General features: G+C 41.4%; 2 protein-coding genes across 3 annotated transcripts in view; both read right to left on the bottom strand.

Moving 5' to 3' along the window:
* Positions 1-51: 51 nt before the first annotated feature.
* pros1 (protein S) lies at positions 52-9,464 on the bottom strand. Its single transcript, XM_076730331.1, has 14 exons — positions 9,326-9,464; positions 8,539-8,696; positions 7,974-7,998; positions 7,796-7,879; positions 7,525-7,647; positions 7,189-7,314; positions 5,652-5,780; positions 5,292-5,532; positions 4,583-4,769; positions 4,241-4,405; positions 3,884-4,052; positions 3,137-3,273; positions 2,513-2,741; positions 52-1,311 (listed from the first exon to the last, which is right to left on the bottom strand). The coding sequence occupies exons 1-14, from the start codon at positions 9,402-9,404 to the stop codon at positions 1,124-1,126; spliced, it is 2,040 nt and encodes a 679-aa protein (XP_076586446.1). The 5' UTR covers positions 9,405-9,464; the 3' UTR covers positions 52-1,123.
* Positions 9,465-12,770: 3,306 nt separating this feature from the next.
* Positions 12,771-20,475, bottom strand: part of rasa3 (RAS p21 protein activator 3) — a 42,297-nt gene continuing 34,592 nt past the window's right edge. The window contains exons 18-25 of one of the 2 annotated variants that reach the window (XM_076730309.1): positions 20,274-20,347; positions 19,007-19,066; positions 16,968-17,074; positions 16,142-16,224; positions 15,814-16,022; positions 15,623-15,726; positions 15,318-15,501; positions 12,772-14,886 (exon numbers count right to left, since the gene is read on the bottom strand). In XM_076730309.1, the coding sequence (XP_076586424.1) occupies positions 14,811-14,886; positions 15,318-15,501; positions 15,623-15,726; positions 15,814-16,022; positions 16,142-16,224; positions 16,968-17,074; positions 19,007-19,066; positions 20,274-20,347 (897 nt within the window). In that variant the 3' untranslated portion in view covers positions 12,772-14,810. Of the gene's footprint in view, positions 14,887-15,317; positions 15,502-15,622; positions 15,727-15,813; positions 16,023-16,141; positions 16,225-16,967; positions 17,075-19,006; positions 19,067-20,273; positions 20,348-20,475 lie in introns of both variants that reach the window. The other variant, XM_076730317.1, reaches the window with a different exon arrangement.

Genomic DNA, 20,475 nt, shown 5'->3' with positions numbered 1-20,475 from the left:
ACACAAGCTGTGCCGGAAAGATGGCCCCAGGAAAGAATCAGGAAGTCAGTTCAAACTTCCAGAAATTTATTTTAGATGACTCCGAAGAGAAGCTTCCTGTGTGGTTCTGTGAGGGCAGATATATCAGATAAGGTCGCCTTGAACAATTTTATTAAAACAAACATAAAACAAACACAACACTGAACAACTACATTTAAGTTATACATTAAAGATGGTTTGTTTTATGTACAAGGTGAATTCTGAACACAGGAGAAACAAGAGAACCCTGAAGTTGGGGACAGAAATAGAAGAGCACAAGTTGAAGTCTTGCAAGACCGGCCGTAATGAGAGGTGTATACATCTGGAGACAACCACGGTGGGTTCTGGGAACAATACAATGACAAACAACAGTCCAGGAAGGCTGAGTTCCAACAAAGGATAGTGATTCAAACAAGTAGATACAACAGAAGGCTCAGCTTCCTCCTCTGTGGTTTTCACCTTCACAACCAACAACCACAATTTCAGCTACTTGTCTCCAGACGTCTGCCTCCACAAGACCAGATTTGAAGAGGATTTAGAGATAGTACCACGATTCAACAACAGGGACAAAGATGCAGGTGGTCTCAAAGCCTGGTCGACAGTGACCATTTGTTTATTTTCCTACACAAACATAACCATCTCTTGCTCCAAACATGGTATGCGTGCTACAGAGCTCAGCTCTTTTCAAATGTTTTCTGGAAAGCATTTAATTTATCGCAACAAACTGCTACAACTATGTCATCCGGCGATCCAGCTTCCGACTAGCTCACTGGCAAGCCAGCTTTTCGTTGTGCCTCACAAAAGAAAAAAAAATAAAAACAAAAACACCGGAAAACAAGATGCTCCCAGGACAGGAGCGATAATACTGTACGGTTGAAAAGCGCGAACAAAATCTCAAAATAAACCCATCAGAGAAAGTCGACAAAAATGACTATAACCTATAAAGTCACAACCTCTAACTTTTCTTCTTGTCACTTCTTTCTCATCCCTTCCTCCCTCCCATCTCCTCTTCTATATCTGTCGTTCCAAATATCCCAAGAAGCGGCCCCTTTGGGATGCTGACTAATGTGAAGGCTCTTTAACGTGATCCGGTTGTTAATTAAGGTCACTCTCTGTGCGGGTGCGTTGCATCGGGGTGACTCTCAGGGGCAGACACAGGAGGACAGGAATGGGACTTAATGCTGTTATGTTTGCTGAGAGCCTCGTCAAAGTCCAGCTGTTGGCCATTGACAGTGATGTCCATGCAGCCGTGGTAAAAGGCTGTGACAGGGGTGGCAGGAAACGGGACATCGTCTGACGGGGAGAGAGTGGAACCGTCAGTGAGAATGACAATAATGAGAGACGGTTGTAAATATAACCTTGTTAAATACTTTGCAACGTTATTACATTCCAACAGTGTAAACTTAAATATTCCTGTTCACATCAGGAGAGACATACTTAACTAAATCCATGTATTTAGTCATGCATTTAACAACAAATCTGTGCTGTTTGTTCAAAGGGACGAAAAGTAACTAATAACATTTTGAAATTTTGTACAGACCTTCAAAAATGACCTTTCTGCTCCCCTGGTTTTCCTCTCGCTCCATAATGAGGTTGACATTTAGGTTTTAGTGAAATATCTCAACAACTATTGGATGGATTGCCATGAATTTTGGTACAGACATTCATGTTCCCCTCATGATTAAGTGTTTTCCTAATGTTAACTTTTAATGTAGCGCCATCATCTGGTCAAAAATTTAAATTGTCCAGGATTTTGGTGCATTAGGAAAAATCCTGCAAAACCAATGTAGGGTCATTCCTTCATTTCTAACATGGATAGTGACTTCTTGTAGTATCTCAGCAGGATTTCATGCATGGTCATATAATTCTGAGTACTGCTCCATTTCAGTTATTAGCTTCTCGCTGTCCAGATCACCAGTGTTTTCTCCTTATGTGAGGGGAGATATATAATAAACATCTGGTTGTAAATCCCACTGCGGAATCAAAATATATTAATTTAGGACATGGATGCTGTCTAGCATTGTCTTTGCCAGTATTCTCTGCCGGCCTCTCCTAATTTCCCTGCTCTTATCCACTACAATGATATTTGGTTTACCGTCTACCATTTGCCTGAATCCATGTGAATGCAGCTTTTTGTGTGCTAAACATCAGCATGTTAGCATTGCCGCTGTATTTATGACAGCAGGTTGAGATTAGCATTTAGCTCAAAGCACCACTGTTTTTAAGTACAGCGTCATAGAGCCAGCAGTGAGGGCGGTTTACAGTTATGCTATTACAGAATAATTGAGAGGATATTCAATTTGGGTTTGCTTTGAACTTCTTTTTTGCCATATGGAGAAGCTTTCTTACAGAAAGACTGGGACTGGTTGGTATTCATACTGAAATGATTATAGCCAGGGAAGCACATTGGCCCCTTCGTGGTGATCACATATAGCTAATAAACTATGCTCATAGTTATCTTCCAAACACTTTTGCACTTGCTGCTTTGACTAACCTGGTATCCCACCAACATATGTACTGATGGGGTTCTGCATGCTGGTGTTGAGGCGCTCCAGTGCCTCCCGCAGGGCATCAGACTTCATGTAGGTAACAGTAGAGGAGTTGGCTGAGATTTGGATCTCTGTGGGAGTCACATTCAGCTGCACTGTCAGCCGGTCGGGGTAACACAACATGAGTGAGTCCAGCGTTGCCACGGAGACGCCGTCCAAGAACACTTGCAGGTTCTGGAGCATGGAGGGCAATAACATTGAGATGTTTAATCATGTGTGTTTGTGCTTGTATATGTGTGAAGCCATAGACCCCAGAGTATATAAAGATGGACGATGTGTCTCCACTTTCTCCCGCTGTACAAAAATCAAGTCAAAATATTCCAGATTCATGCGCAGCCCTCTTGCACTGGTGACGTCATTTGGAGCGTGTCCTTTGATTTTTCAGTTTGCCCAGGGCCCATCTGCTAACATGGAGTGGGCGGGATTTATGACCTATACTGCAGCTAGCCACCAGGGGCGACTGAGATGTCTTGGCTTCACTTCTGGGGAGCTGTCACATTGTCCACCTTTATATATAGTCAGTGGTCAACATATGCAGAGACACGCATCAAAAGTCTGAATGAACTCACAGCATCTTCTTCTCCCTGCGTTACCACAGCGACCGACAGAGGGACTGTGTTATTGTAGACAAGAGCAAAGAGGACACCCGTGCTGCTGGAGGGACGTATATTCATCTTTATATCCACGTTCCAGGTCCCAGAATCATCTAGTCACACACATCCATACACATCCATAAACACAAGTTGAAGTTCTGTCATGATATGGAATAAATGAAACATACATACATATAACAGCTACAGCGGAAGCAACCATGTGTATCTTTCTGGTTTGGTTGGTTTGACTGATTTCTGGGGCGGATCCAAATCACTATCGCCATACATCTTAAAATCCAGTAGATGGTAGTAAAGTTCAAGAGTGACAAAACATAGCCAAGCGTAGAAATACAATGACGCTGTTGCACAATCCACATTCACAGGTACCAGCGATCCTCTGGGGTAACCTACACACAGTTGCTCAAACCTCTATTGGCCTCGGTGGAGGTCTGCACTCTCCGAGTTCCCCTCTAGTACTACATAAAAAAGTCCTTTGCTTGAAAACAAGCAGGGTCAACTGAGGGCTTTCAGTGAGGATTTTTACGCTCCCATCCCATAATACATGCATGCTTGGCAACACTCATGTCACCAAGGCACCATGCTCAAAACTACATTTGGTCCTGTTGCTGTGCCTGCTCACTGCTCCCAGATATTTAGGCTGGATTGAATGTAGAGGCCAAATTTTCCCTTTTGGATAAATTAAATCTAGCTTAACTTACTCACTGTAGTCAATGTCGAAGTGTGCCAGTCCTGCCCCAGAGAAGAACGATCCTTGTTCCACATACACAAAGCAATGTTTACTCTTCTTCTCCTGGATGACCTCCTTTACACCAGACGCCCCCTGGTTCATCAAGTTCCAACCCCGGATGCAGCCGTCAAGTCGAGGGTTGATCTAATGGATGAATGGATACAAACTGAGTGAAGCACTAGATTGGTGCCGCTCCAACATAAATCCATATGTATATTAATTTCACTATGGTATTAAGGTGATTCTGATACAGATATTAGATGTGTCAATGGGGAAATCCATGTCTGCTGTGTGATTCATTGTGTGTGGATGCTTTCAGATGACCAGCTTACAGGTTTGATGATGTTGTCAGTGCGGTTGGGCAGACCAGCGATGTAGACCTTGGTCTCCAGTTTGCCATTAACTGAAGTAAAGAGACTCTCGGGGCTGTTGATGCTCATCACAGCTTCCTTGCTGATCTTCACACTGATGCTGCTCTCCAGTTCATCCACAGAGATCTGCACATTACACATCATAAGCCTTTCTCACTGTGCTATAATAACACAGTTTAGCACCACACAATCCACTTTCCATCAGTTGAGTTTATCGATTAGGACTTCCTCTTTCACTATGTTAGCCATAAGGGAACAAGTTGAGTACATGGAGGGAATTACTGGACTACAGCTCATTCTTACCACATGCCACTGTCCATCATTGATGGCTTTTCCTCCGCTGGTGACCTTGAATGTGTGCTGGTTTTTAAACTGGACTTCAATGCGACCGCCTCTTAGGCCCAACATGAACCACGAGTCCTGTGAGGACTCTGCATACAGCACAACTCCCTCTGGGTCAAATGTACGGAAGTCAAACTCTGCTGCAAACCTAATGGCCGGAAACAGATAGACAGCAATATGAGTTTACAAGGTAATCTTACTGCACTCAAATGTAATAGCATTGACCATTAGGTTTGGAAATTCCCACCTACCACTGGGGAAATGTGAGTGAATGTGAGAAGTGGTAGCTCAATTTGACCAACCTACCAGCCAGGGCGGCAGGTAATCAATGGGGGCGTTTAACAAATGATTTAATTGTTCCTGGAAAAAGTCAACTCAATCATCAAGCGAATAATTGGACTGGCCACTGGGAGCAGTGGGAGAAATCCTGGCCAGGGGCCAGCTTGACAACAAATCACCTTTACTGCCATTGCTGGTCAACCTCAGAGCAGAGTGAGCCTGAAGGCACCAACAACAGAGAGTTCTGCCCCTTTGACTGGTAGTATATTTCCAGCACCAATTGGTCTTATGACCATTAAGACAATAAGTACACTACATTTGTGTGTGTGTGTTTGTGTGTGTGTGTGTGTGTGTGTGTGTGTGTGTGTGTGCGTTTATGATTGACCCTCACTTTGTGTTCTCTGGCAGACGAAAGCGCAGATAGATGACAGGAAGGCCTGTAAACTGCTCCCCCAGGTAAAGCATCTCAGGGTGTTTGTAGTCATGCAGGTCAACACAAACAGGGATTTCTTCACAGTATCGCTTGTCCTCCGCCAATCGAAGACCCTGTCGACCATCACAGTGGCATTCATAGCTGCCCACTGTGTTTATACAAATCCCATCGCACACACTCAACTCACACTCATCTAAATCTGCAACAACAAAAAAACAAACATTTAGGCAGAGGCCTTTGGCTAATATCTGTTCCATTTTTTTTTAAATTGGACTGTACCATCAGTGGGGTTTGAACAGAGAAAAACTGAAATCTTACCACTGCAGGTCTTGGAGGTGAAGTTATATTTGAAACCCTGTGGACACTGGCACTCATACATGCCTGGGGTATTGACACATTTAGCCGGTTCTTGACAGATACTGGGGAACATCAGGCATTCATCGATATCTGGAAAACAGTAAATTGAATGTGACAATAGATAAATGGTCTGGTGAGACTTTGTAATATGAGCTGTCTGAGTCCTGAGTTAAAAATAAAAGTGACAAAAAGTGTGATATTGGTCTCTGGATGAAATGAAAAAAATAACATTGCCTACTATCTTTTATACCTCCATTCTTCAAATCATTTCATATCATAGAATTTTGTGCAGAGTTTAATTTTTGTAAAAGTTACATCATATCACTGTGTAGTAATACAGTGCAACTGCATGCACAGACCGTTTGAGTTCTCTTCCTTGGTGGTGACTTCAAGGAATAAGTCAGCTGCTGAAAACCACAGCTTTCACGAGATATGTTCATGTGAAATGAAACCTGGCAGAGAAGCAATAAGTATCTCCTTCACTGTAGTGCAGAAATGAGTTGATGGACTGAACACCATCACCAACAACCAGTTTAATTGTCTCATTGCTTAAGTCATATAAAAAGCGAGGTTCTAGTGTCTCAACTGTGAATATTTGCTGCTGTTCTCTGTCAGCAGTCATTCACTGATCGTCTCTGGGTTTATCCAACAAGATCAGCAATTTGAGGATGTCACTTTGGTCTTGGGGAAAATGTGAGGGTCTAATTTTATGGACTAAGAAAAGAATGACTAACTGACAGATTAATTTAAACTAATTATTAATTGCAGCTCCAACAAGAAGCGGTTCTAACAGTGTTTGCTTGCAGTGGCTCAACACTGATTTATCATTTGGGATATGTACTGGGAGGAGATGTGGAAATCATCTGTATGGTCCTCTAAATCTCCGCAGCACATCAAAAAAAAGGACAGAGCAAATTTACCAAACTGACTCAGTTCATGTTTGTGAAGACTTTGTACTCAACAAGCATTCAACACAAAGACAAACACTGAGTCAGCTATCCACGCAAAATGGGACCGATAGAAATAAGCGGAAATGAGACAACAAGCATTCACAAACCATAAGCCGGTTCTAACAGCTCACAGATTTGAAGCTGGTGGTCTGTTTACAGTAAAAAGGATAGACCATCTTTTCAGATTTTAAAAGCTTTTCACATGCTGTTATGTAAGAGGTCACCTCAGGTCAGCTTTAGAAATAACAAATGGTCCGGCCCCAAGGACAACAGCTGGACAACACAGTTTTTGTTATGAAGTACATAGGGTTCCACTGTCCATAAGAATAAATAAAATGGAAGTACTCAAAAAGGATAATATACTATGTAGAAGCATCTGTGTTTGCTCAGCTGCTTGGTAGCACAATATGTTCCTCTTTCATAGGGCCATACATGTGACATAATCCATTAATACACACACAGACGCACACACACACAGAAAGTACATAAAACCTTCCAATTCATATCATTACTGCAGTTTATCTTAACTGAAATGAATATAGTCTTACCCACACAGTTGATTTTGTTATTTATGAAGTAGCCATCTTCACACAGGCACTGGAAACTACCGGGGAAGTTGTAACATTTTTGGTTACATCCCGCTTGAAATTCAGGATCTAAACACTCATCAATATCTGTGCAGTCAACACATCACAAAACAACATTAATCAGTAGCCAGTTCAGCCATTTCAAAATGCAAAATGTATGATTTTATGTATGCTTTAAGTTGAATTAAGTAAAAATTATTGACACAGGATGCTAATAGAAGTAAGGCCCAGAGTGTACACATGTGCCTATTCAAAAGCTGAACTTAAACATTTAGAATCTCTGTCACCAGAACTCACCGTCCTCACAGCGCAGCCCCTTCCAGCCGGGTTTGCACTCACAGGTGAAGGAGGCCTGGCCGTCCACACAGCGCTCTGAACCCTCCTTGTAGCATGGAAATGGTGTGCACTGGTTACTGATCTCTGCCATGCAACAAACAGTTTTGGACACACAAACAGGATGTTGATGAAAAGCCCTGATAAAGGCATTTTACAGGTGAGACTAAGCTGTCTTAGCCTCACAAGCAAACTGACATAAAAATGTAAGCATCTCTACTAAAAAGTCGTTCACCATTCACACAGGTGCGAAGATTTGATGGGATGGCAGAATCAGAGGTGTGGCTGCTGATGCCGACACGGTGTGAACCCAGACACGCTGCAACAAACAGTATTCTTCATCAAAATAGCCTCGAAAAGCGAAAACAAAACTGATATTGCAACATGTGAAAAAACATATTCTGCAAACTTACCAACATATTTGGGGTAGAAATATTCCTGGGGAAAAAAGCACAACAGGCATGACATTTACCATTTCATGTTTTAGCCAAAAAAAGCCAAAAAATGTGAATATTTAGTGATTTGCTTAGTCCCCTATGACAGTAAATGGAATATATTTGGATTTCGGATTGTTGGTGTGACAAACAATCTGACAAAGACATCGGAAGACCTCTGGGAAATTGTGACAGGCATTTTTAGGTATTTTCTGACATTTTAAAGATGGAAAAAGATGAATTAAGAAAATAACTGGCAGATTCATCAATAATGAGAACACTCATTAGTTGCAGGTTTAGTCTGCTGATAATCTGTTGTATTCTCTTTCCCTTTCACTGCATAATTCATCCCTGAATTTTCACTTCTTCTTCTTCTTCTTCTTCATCCCCTCTGCCTGATCATCAGAACTACCATTGAAGTTTCACTTCACTCAGTATTTGAATTGCTGTCAAAAACAGGGATGTGGTGGAGATTTAGAGGTCTGGGACCAGACCACGTTGCCCTCAGGACACAGTGAGATCAGAGGGCTGCTGTTCCGCTTACCGTCTCTGGCTGGTTCTCAAAGATCTCCCTGGCCTCCTCCTTGTTGCACAGCTCCTCGATGCACTCCCTCTCCAGGTTGCCCTTCTTGCTCTCCTCGAACAGAGAGTTGGCTCTCTTGTGCCTGCTCAGGAACTGGGAGGCCGTGCTCTGGCTCAGGACTTCAGAGAGACATAAATACTTTGTCATTCAAATACATTGTGCAAAGCTGTCTTTCCATTGTTGTTGTTTGCATGGTCAGAAGTGGACAAGCCTATTACTGTGCACGCTGCCATGACTGATACTCTCACATGTGTGATTAATACAACCAGGCGTATGCAGCTACATTATAATAAGACATGACTGATCCCAGTAGGAATTTAAGTCCTCTGTTTTCTCATGACAGATGGCTGATGAGGCTGGTGCCTGCATGGACAAAGTGGACAACCTAATTACTCTTCTGTGAATTGGCCTGAAAAAAAACACAGAGGTCATTGCGAAACCGTCATTTCCCAGAAATTACCCCTTAGTTACTATAACAAGCAGCTCGTGTTGACCCAGCATTGTTTCACGGTGCAGAAAGGAGTCATGACCCCACACACTTTCTGTTCTCCATTTGCTGCTCTCATGTTGAAAGTTATTGGGTGAAAAAAAAAAAAAAGTCCTGAAACCGTGCCCAAGTGGTCACATCCAGGTTGAAAGCTGCTTTCAATCTGAGGCACTAAATAGACTGTAACGGGCTATTCCGCGAATCCCTTTACTACGCAGGGTTCAAAATGTAACCGCAAAAACCAAACACGAGCATACTTACATCGATAAGCATCGACGAGCGTCACAAGTAACACGAGACAAGCCAAGGATTCCCCAAGTTCCCGTTTCTTTCTCCACATAGTCGAGCCGTTCTTCCTGCTAGGCCACAGTTTGGCTCTGGGTAAAGACTGGCTGAGCACAGGTCCGTGTGAGGAAAAAAAACTTTATTCTTCCCGAAAGTGTTTTCGTGGAGAGAGGGGGAGTGGCGGGGTCCGCCGGGAGAGCAGCTAGGGAGCGCTGCTAGCACAGCCGCGCGCACTGCCATTGTTTACTTACATGCCAACATGTCGCTGCTCTCAGTGGCTCATGCAGAAAATAGTTTCACAAAGCTTGACCAAGCACGCTGTCTGTAAGTCAAGATATGTAGGAGCGTCCTTATTTCACATAGCTACATAAAGCGGGGGGAAAAGTAACGTTACATGGTGATATGTCATATTTTAAAAGTCCAACTGACGTTCAAAAGTCAGGATAATGCGCTGTTGCTAGGCGACTGACAACGTTTCTTCTTCGCTTGTCAAATTTAACGTTACTCGTATTTCAAAGTCACTACAACAATACACATGTACATATTCTAGCTGGCACATGTATTTAAATGTTCGTATTTTCTGCTGCTTTCTACTTACAGTCCACTACAATTCAGATGTAAATATTATACTTTATAATCCACTACATTTATTTGATAACAAACTGTAATCAACAAATACATTAATATTCTAAAAATAAGTTATATATGTATATAAATTAAAATTAGCTCCGCCAACTTCAATATTAAAGTGATGTACACGTTCATGCATTGATAATTTTAATCCAAACTATTCTGCAAAAATGAGTATACTTCTGCTTTTGGTATAAGTATATTTTCATGCTAATACTGTTGTATTTTTACTGCTGAATTGTAAATATATGTACACTTAAATTCAGTTTATATTTGAAGTTGTGAAAAAATCTCTTGAACCTGATAAACCTGAAGATATGATGTTCTCTTTTTACTCAAGATTTAAAAAAAAACCAAAAAACTGCGGTACAGGCTGCACGTTATTCACAGTGGGTTCAGCACTACTACTGTATTATGTACAGTTAATTACCTCATTTGTTACTCTCAAAAATGCCGCTTTTTGGGACAAAAACCTGGATTCATGTTAACATGGGCTTGAATGATACAATAATATTATAAAATTAATGCACTAGGGTACAATTTCTCATCAACATTTCTCCACATCTGTTCCATCCATCGTTCCAGACTGGGATAATGGGATCTTTTACCGTCACCATCCACACAGAATGGCATATGCATGACATATGACATACAGTAAATGCAAGGCAGACACAGATTTGTAGACAATAGACAATTGCAAACAGGTTTTGGGGGGTTGATTCAAAAAGACATCATTTTAACTTGTCCTGGCAAAAATCTGATGATTCACCGTACGTAACTGTAGACAAATGAGAAAACGATGGACCACACTGGAAAAAAGCCTGACATCATTTAAAAGGCATTTCTCTGAAACTGATTGTAGAGCTTTTTAAAGCAGTTCACAAAAACATCAAAACATCTTCCATGATTTTACCAAAATGTCTTTCCTAACTGAAACCCAATGAAGCTCTTGATGTGAGTCTGCACAGTGTGGTTTAGAGGCAGAGACTGAACAGATTAACAAATCACACAGACACCAGCAGTGGCATTAATATTGGTTTCATTTAGTTATTCAGGAGAAAAAAAAACACATCACATTTTCACCATTCATTCAGTTGTTTTATGTACACATATAACAGGCTTATTTTAATACTTTTAAAATATTTGTACAAAATACACTGTTCTCCCTTTATAATATGTGTTTATCTGAAGAGGCATTTATTTTACTGCAAAAGGTCAACAAATGTGCGCTGTTAATTTGAGATAATTCAATGGGCTTACTGAGGGGTTGTTAATATTATTGCATGCTGAAACACCATTATTGCATAAGTCATTCCTTTGTGGTCTTTGGGGTGGAGGAGGTGTCATTACTGTAACTGCCATTCCCCCACCAACTCACTCAGCTGATGTTTCTGGGAAGGTTTTGCTGAAAATGATAATAAATATGATTCCCAAGTTAGGGATGAGAGAGAGCTGTTTGGTGATTTATAATTCGGTCCGAGTCTCCTCGGTCTTGGCAAAAGAAACTGCTGAGTTTGATCAACCTGAGCAGAGTTAGTAACTGGTGGAAACAAACACTCACCAAAGTTCAGAGGTTAATGCTCTCTTAATGCTTCATCAATGTCGTTACTCAGTTACGTACGTAAAATGTTTGGGGTGAATATATTGGCAAAGGTTCCTTGAAATGGAACAGTGGTTCTATACAAGAGGAAAGAGGAGATACACTCGATCAGATAATTACAGGCAGTGACTTTCTCTTTTTTAACAAGGGGGACTCTGCCTTTCCTGACCTGTAACACTGGGTTAATTCAATTGGCAATACAACCCGTTATGTCAGTCACTCGTGCACAGCCTGACAAATGCACACTCACAAACGCACACAAAACACGCACACCTCAGTCATTCAATTCAGATACACAGCGAGATTTCTGTATGACAAGACAAAGATAGAAAACAGAGTCAAATTGTTGAGAACCTTCCTTCTAGTTCGCAGATCAACATATTCGACAAAGAAAAAAGATGTCATCGGAATAGTTGCTGTCTGTTTTTAAAACAGTACAGGTTTTGAGATATACATATAAAAAAAACATATCTTAACAATGATTTTTTTTTTTTTTGTTTTTCAAAAAGAGAATTTTATAAAAGTGATGACTGGCACTGTTCGGGATCCTGTGATCACGAGGCTACATAACCCGGTATTTGCAAAACACAAAAATCTTGTCGTGGTTTGTGATCACCTGATCGCACAGAAGTGACTGCGGAGGCTACCACTGCTGTGACGGCAACTATACTTCACATGCACTGGTTTGGCGAGAGTGGGTGCTGATGAATATGAATGCTAATGAGAGTGGTCGCCTTTGGGTAGCATAGAAAAAACACAACTGGTTAACAACAATAAATCCTGTACCTTCAACAGATTCTGGGGTGCTGACATGTAAGATTCACAGCAGGCAGTTTCTCAGAGGATTGCACGCAAATAGGTTTGAAACTACAGGGTGCAGCTTTACCAACGTAAGACAGAGCTAAACTCACAAAACAGAAGAACTACATTATTAGGCAGCCAACAGGGCAACACAACCAGTAACACACTATCCATTTCACAATCATAACTTGAGACAAGACTGGTTAAAATGTTAGTATATTGATTAATTAGAAGTTAAGCTAAAAACCATCCTTGTTAATGAGCTGTGGTAACACGTAGTTTCTGCTTTGTGATAGCTGAAGGGATAGTTTGGCTTTAACTACTTTTTTTTTTAGTTACACAGAGTAAAACAAAATCTATGCTTTTTTTTTCTTTTACTTTTTTTTCTTTAGTATGTCTGTATGTAGTTTGAGGGTATGTTCAATCGTCTTCAACATATATTTAAATTCAATTACTGGATGTCACAAACAAGCATCAGCACCTCTTAAAAACAGAAAAATACACTGTTTTCCATGTATGTGAACGTGCAACAGCTATGTTATGGTTAAAGCTACTTATCTGGAATTACTGATACTTATCCACCCTGGATGTGTGTGCATGTCACCCATGGTTGGACTACTAACTGGGCAAGGGCCCCAGACCTACAGGGGCCCTTATAGCTCTAGGTGCTGCATGTAGCAAATCATTTCTGATACTTAATTACAAAAGTGTTTATTCATTCTGTATGCACACTAGTGGTCACTTTATTAGGTACACCTGTATAATCCTGCAATCGTTCTGCCATAAGTCCACCTTTGTGACTGTTTTGTTCATAGAGATGTCATTTATATGTTTAGCATTGAGGCCGTAGTGACAGTGTTCTACTGGACTGCATTATATTCAGATGTATTTATAATGCTCTGCTCCTCTCATGTATGTATATTTCGGGAACAAAACGTTTACAGCACTTCTCATTATAATGTAGTTCAGTACACCTTTAAGCATGACCTCGGCTAAAAATATGTAACTGGATTTACACGTCATTAAGAACTGAATATTAGAAACCTCCTAAAGGTAAAAATCACAACAGAGCTATTCTATTTAATAGCAGGAGACTGTACAGGTGTACCTAATTAAGTGGTAATGAATGTGTATTGGTTTATCGTGCAGTTAGAGAATGCACTGTACTGAATAAATTTGTGCTCATTCACAAATTCCCACTTGCCAGATTGTGGGAATCAACATGGACCCACCGCACATTTTTACCCTAATATATACATATACGTAAGCTAATTTCTTTGCCCATAGAAGAAGATCAAGATGGAGTTGAACTAATCAGTCTGTCCAGTGTGTTTTGTTTTGTTTTTAAAAGAGAAGCTGCCACCTGACATCCACGAACTCAGCTATGCTAAGCAAGCTGCTGAACATACATTCAAACATGATACCAAGAAACAAAATTGGAATCCACAGAGTTTGTGTGACTCAGTGTAAGCTGAATAAAAACAAGAGAAACTCTGCAAAAACAAGCTATTCCTTCAACCCAAGTACTGGTTACACAGGGGCATGATGTCCAACCACAACAGAACAAGGCTTCAAACCAAACGGGAAATCTTGAGCCTATACACCTATTAGCACGTTGATGATAAGGACTAAAAATGAGGGATAAAATTGTCCGTGGAGTGATTTCTAATAGCTAACATCAAGCTGCTCTTGACTGCGCTTGGTCCCGACAATTCCTTCTTGTGTGTCCTCGACCTTCACAGCCTTCCTGAGGAGGTTGGGGATGAAACTAAAATAAAAGAGCAGGGACAACACCACCCAAAGGGGGGGGGGGGATTACAGTCCTTCCTTCCTTCCAGAGAGAAATACAACGGATCATTTCAACAACCATTAAAATAACCAAATACAAATCAAACAGATAAAATAAGCTTTTTGAAAGTGTGCTGCGAGGCTTGTTCATCCATAGATTTGGAGGCGATTAAAGTGCGTGTTGGTCACTGTCAAAACTGTCCAGTGAAAACGTTTGTTTGTTCTCTCGTCTCGTCACAGAAAGGAGACCCAAATAGATGCATGGTATGATTATCTCTTCATTCGTATCCCTCCTTTCCTCCACAATTGTTCCTCTTTTTTTCTTGCTGATCTGAGGTCTGTTCTCCAAAATTTGGAGTGATGCACCTTGAGACACTGCAAAAAAAAAAAAAAAAAAAAAGTCCATCCACACAGCTCATCCAGTCTGGTATTGACTCTTATTTTCCTTAAAACTGAAGAAGAAATAAGCCAGTTAGGTGAAATAAGTGACTCACCGTAATGACTTTTTTAAATCTTGCTTTAAGGAAAAATAAAGATTTGGAACTCAATACTAGACACAGAGCACTATTAAGATGGATTTCTGTGCAGTAAAGAAAAATATGCTGGTTCTGGGCATCATAGAAACAGTACACAGGGCCATGGCTAGATGGAGTAGGTGGAGCTCTCAGACTGCTGGCGGATGTAGCACTGAAAACTCTTGTCTCCAATCGGGTGTTCCCTGAGGAAACACAGAAGGACTTTGTTTATTTGTTGGCAGGAGATTACAGACTGGTCTTTGGAAAAAGGATAAATATAGGGCATAAATAACAAAATTTGCTGTCGGGATCATTCAGTGACAGTCAGAGCTGGGGGCCAAAATAGCCCCAAAGGTGACCGAGCTGAAGGGAAAATCCAGAAAACAGCTCAGAGTATAGGCTTAAGAAAGGATGTTAGAGTTATCTGAGATGTGAAATTTAATCTCCAACATACTTTGTACACGTTAAACAGGTGACTGTGACTGTACGACTGCACCACCTGCTGGCCCAAAAAGGAAGTTGCTTGGTCCTACAGCTCTCAGCCTCCATTGCATTATATATATATATATATATATACAGTAACAGTAGTTTCACAAAACATGATACATGCATGAATAAACAACAAACCACATACTGGCTGCCTATCTTTGTCTTCTTGAACTTGTCACGTTTGTACTTGGTGTGCTGCTGCTCCAAGGTCTGCACGGCGGAAACGATGTGTTTCAGGGTTTTGTAGGTCTCCTGGGGGTCATCGATGACAAAGCTGGAGTACTCCTCCTGTTCGGGCCCGTCGTACACAGATTTACTGCCACAGGCCTCTGCATGGGAAGACAGGCAGAACAGTGAGAGGCTGGACAAGTGTGTCAGTGTGAAAATAAACACAGAAGACAGACACAGGAAATGTGCAGTCATGCTCACAAACCCTCGTCACTGTCTGACCTTGCATCTTGATCAGTTTGGTCATATACGTGCTGAACAGGGAATAAATCCTCTCAGTCTCTCGGTCTCCATCTACGTCCAGCTGGATGTTTGCTGGGAGACCGCTGAAAACAGACGTGTACAGGAGAATGAGAGAGTGGAAACAAAGGACAGGAACCTGCTGCTGGAAAGACTTCGCCAGCTTTACGTACCCAGTGCAGGGCGTACACCCAGGGGCCGTGTCTGCTGACAGCTTGCAGCAGAGCCAGTGGCCGTTGAGGTAGGCTGAAGGATGGTAGGTGCTCAAGCGTTTGCGGTTGCACTGGCTGACTTTGGTCAGGATGTCGATCCAGTCGCGAGCCTCGACGCAGTTGTTGGCCTGGATGTAGAGGGCGCGCTCTGGTTGAATAACCTGGAACATCTGGAGGAGGGAAACAAGGACAGGAAGTGAGGGAACAATCTAAATATATGTAGGAGTGACTTGGGCCAAATGTTAAAAGCTGCAAAGATTTCATAGGGGTTACTGCGTGGGGTCCTTACATTTTTCATCTTGAAAGACTCCTCCTCTAGCCTCTCCACAGCCAGAATGTTCTCTATGGGAATGCTGCACAGAGCGCCCTCACCTGGAGGCCAAAGGAAACACATCAGACATGAGAAATGATCACAGCTGTATCACAATTCCATACTAACTGTACACAGCAGGGGTTTTGAAGCCTGGCACTGGTCCCCCTCAGTCCTGTTTGCAGCGCACCCATGGATGTCCTGACAACTCTCACTGGATTACAAACACAATGTTTCTAAGACAAGTCCTGAAGTTATAAGGAGTGTAACATTCTCTGATTTCTATACAGACTTATGGACAATTATGTTGACGATTCGGAGATAATGAGATCCTGAAAAGTGTAAGTCACACTGAACCGTGACCATAAATGGGAGAAATTACAATAACTGAGAAAATAAGCATTCACGCCATACAGCATCTTTGTCTCGCATCTCTTTTTTTCAGATATTTCCAGAATACATGCAATTTACTTTAAGTTTTAACAGCTGTGAGCAGACCTTCTCTCTTCTTTGTGCATTGCATTGTGGGACAAAAGTGTCCATCAACAGCACAATCTAATTTAGAAACGGCTTATGTGCGTGTTTTGGCCCGAGCTTGTTTGGATGCAGCACAAACATATTGCCTGCTCAGTAATCTCCACCACATGTGTTGAATGCACACTGTGTTCCTGCTAAATGTACATTCAGCAGATTCTCTCCCTCCTTCTGAGCCTCCTGCTGATTCTTACGCAAGCACCCATGATGACACAAACAGACGGGGAAACAACGCAACTGGAAAAAGATCCCGATGAACCTTAGACCTCACCTTTGGTTTTGTGGTAGGTAAACTCATGGTTGGTGAGGCGAAACCATCTCTTCTTGAAGTTCTTCATTCCAAACCGGTTTCTCCCTTGTGCTCTCTTTATCATAAATCTGAAGACAAATGAGTGAGAGAAACTCCACTTAAACCTTGACAGATGAGCTCGTGTTTCAGAGAAATGTTTAAATATCTCACAATATTTTTATTTCTCTGGTGCGATGCACCACTTATACATCCACAGTGCAGTGCCTAAACTGTATAAGAGTGTAAATGAATTACTTTACATAAAATATTGTTAACCATTGTTCCATTCAGGTTAAAGGAATCCTGTGCAGTTGATACTCTACATCTATCATTCCAGTTACATGCTTGTCTTGTATTCATCACTGCTGTACATGTAAAAACCTCCAGTACAACACTCATAGATTCAACAGTCTATGAGTTAAAAAGGAGATGGGTCAGCAGGTCAAAGGTACCAGTGTTTTTGCATATTTTACCCCATCACCTGTGAACTGTGTTTAACTGTGTTTAAGTCACTACTGAGCTTTTTGCCAAATCATAACACAATATTTTAGAGTGATTTCCTTCCAATCAGCTACTGGTTTCCATTTTTGTCAGTATGAGAATCAACTTGCAGAGACTTGAAACTTGAGATAGCCAATTCACACACAACATTGAAAAATTCACATTATTCATGCAATGCTATGTTATCATGTCATGTGGTAATGCAGTCATTTGTAAAAGCTTGCTGGTGGTGTGTTAAAGGCCCTGACGCTGCAAGAAATTAAAGCTGAAACAAGTCAATTTATCATTTAGTTGTTAAACAGAAAGATAATCAGCAACCATTTTCATAATTTAGCAGTTGTTTTCGTCATTTTTAAACAAAAATGCCCAAACTAGTCTGATTCCCATTTCTTTTCTGTCATTTTAAATACTTTAAACTGAACTGACTTCTTGTCCAAAAAACAAAACTTTTGAAGACAATGGGCACATGTCACCATTTTACAGATCAAATGAGAGCAAATACCTGGCAGATTAATCAATAACAAAAGTAATTGTTATTTGAAGCCAAACAAGAAATTCAAGTTCATATTTCCTCACTTTTTACATTTTGGGTGTACATTTTGATTTTCTGACATCTAGAATTTCTCAGCTCGCAATTTATCTACCAATAAATAAATAAATGCATGCAAAGGTGCACTCTGATGGATTAGCAACGTCAAGGAAGTTTCCAATCTCTGAATTAATTTTCACACTGTAATAAAACAAATGGAACCAGCGGGTGCCTGTAACCTGAAATCAATCTAAAAAAAAGATGGTATGCTCTGGAAAATGTCTGACAGGATCTCTTGTTAATGGGCTAAAATATGTAAAACCACCAGTATGGTCCTTTAAGGGAAAGTAAACACCAGGATGTCTTGGTTTTAGAGTTTGAGGGCCATAGGATACATGGAATATGAAGCACCAGGGTTATAAAGTTACTACTCCCCCACAGGAAGACTCATACTCTTCTCGCACTACTGAGCCAAGAACGTGCTGGTTTCACATCTGCCATAACGCCTGGAGCTCTGCTGGAAACTCTACTGTGTATGGTAGTGATATGGGCACAGTCTGGAGAAAGGGTATAAAGGGTCAGGATGCGGTCAGATATGAGATCCCAGAAATGTTTGTACAGTAACCAACCCCTGCTGTCACTGTCACACCAAGCATGTCTGGCATGGCGAGGAACGAGAAGGGCTACCAGCACTAGCGACGCCTCCTAGGTAAGCAGGCTTAGAGGTTAACACTTTACTTTATACCATGACAGTCACTGTACGCATCAGTCCACTGCCGTGCAGAGACTAAAATCCATCACACAGTGTCAGACAGTGTGACAGTCGCTTGATAGGTTGCTTACGTGCGTATGGGCCAGATATAAAGTAAAGTGCAGCAGCATCTACAGTAGCGCATGATGTTGGTGGGAGAGAAAATGGCCGGCTCGGTTTTGGGGGGGGTAACACACAGGGGGTCACAAGGGCAAAGCCTTTATATAGAGAAGCTCTTACCTGCCCTTCGTGCCTTTTGACCCCTTCCCATCAACCCTCTTTATAGTGAGTTTTACACTCCTACGCCCGGTAGCAGAAACAAAAGAGGGTGGGGGTGTTGATGAGCGAGGCGCTGGCACAACTATTATCAACTGGAAAATCTCCTCCCCTTTACAGCCTCATTACAAATATCACCAAAACAAAAGCCCAGGTGTGGTTAGAGAGCGCTCAGTTTACAGTCTGCATCATTACTGTAACCGGTCCTTTTGGAAATGAATCAAAACCATGAGGGTCAAACATGGAAAAGTAAAACTCAGCTCCACTTTAGTGAGAGCTTAAACGACTAGTTTGACCGTTTGGGGAATACAGGTATCGGCTCTCTGGCAGAGAGTTAGATGACAAGATCAATATCACTCTTGCATCTGTATGATAAATATGAAGCTACTATCAAACAGCCAGTTAGCTTAGCTTAGCATCAAGACTGGAGATAGCCTGTGTGGCTCTGTCCAGTGGTTATAAAATCTGGCTAAAGTTCATGAACTAACATGTTAGACCTTTGTTTTTTGTCAAATTTGTGAAGAAACTGAAGTGTATTTTATTTTTATTTTTCATATACTGGACTATTTCCTGCCTCTGGTAGTCTGCAGGCAACCAGTTTGACCCCAGTTACTGATTTCAGGCCAGCCAAGAAATAGTAAGGCATTAAACAGAGACTTTGCATGGATTAAGCAAAGAATACGTAACATTTTAATTAGTGAACTTTATAGGTGCTGGTAGGCGATTCGGTTTGCCTTGTGCAGAGGCAGGCTAGCTGTGCCCCTGTTTTTTCCAGTTATGCCAACCAGCTGCTCACTGTAGCATCACATGCACCACACAGACATGGACGCGATATCAGTCTTCTCATAACTCGGCCAAGAAAGCAAATATTTCCCCAGATGGCAAACTATTCTCTTAAATTATTCTCTGAGTCTGGACAGTTCAGCCTTAATGGTCAACCCAACTCTGTTGTGTAACGGTAGAAACAAGTGCCAAGACAACCTCCATCAGGAGGTAAAAAGACAAACACTGAAGCTGCTTAGTTCACAGTGGAGAGGGGACTGACATCATCATAATGGCCACAGACACAAGACAGTTTTACTATGATTACAAAAGCTCAAATCACTGTCTAAATTAATATAATATCACATGTGTAGAACTCCTTAGCAGTTGTATTGAGAGGGCTGTTTGTTAGCATTCTTTTTTTTCTTTTGGATATTTTTGGGTGTTCAGCAGTAAGCAGGCTCCTTACCCCTCTTTGAGCATGATCGGTGTTTCAATACTCTTCTGATCCCATTTGCCAGAGGTGGAGATCAGGTCCAGGAACTGTGGAGGGAAGTAAAGGATGTCATATATATTAATATATGACTGTGGAGGCAAAATCTGTTCGCTCAAACCACGTTTCAACATCCTTTTTTCAAATGTCTAGAAGAGAACATTTGATCACGTGTCTC

This window comes from Chaetodon auriga, chromosome 1, assembly GCF_051107435.1.
Source record: "Chaetodon auriga isolate fChaAug3 chromosome 1, fChaAug3.hap1, whole genome shotgun sequence".
NCBI classification, from domain to species: domain Eukaryota; kingdom Metazoa; phylum Chordata; class Actinopteri; order Chaetodontiformes; family Chaetodontidae; genus Chaetodon; species Chaetodon auriga.
Note: the sequence above shows the minus strand (reverse complement) of the source record. Positions and strands in the feature narration are given on the sequence as shown.

Coding starts and splice junctions, on each gene's coding strand:
- pros1 (XM_076730331.1), bottom strand. CDS start 9,404: ATGTGGAGAAAGAAACGGGAACTTGGGGAATCCTTGGCTTGTCTCGTG. Junction 7,880..7,973: donor TTTCTACCCCAAATATGTTG/GTAAGTTTGCAG, acceptor TGTTTGTTGCAG/CGTGTCTGGGTTCACACCGT. Junction 4,770..5,291: donor CGTCTGCCAGAGAACACAAA/GTGAGGGTCAAT, acceptor TCCGGCCATTAG/GTTTGCAGCAGAGTTTGACT.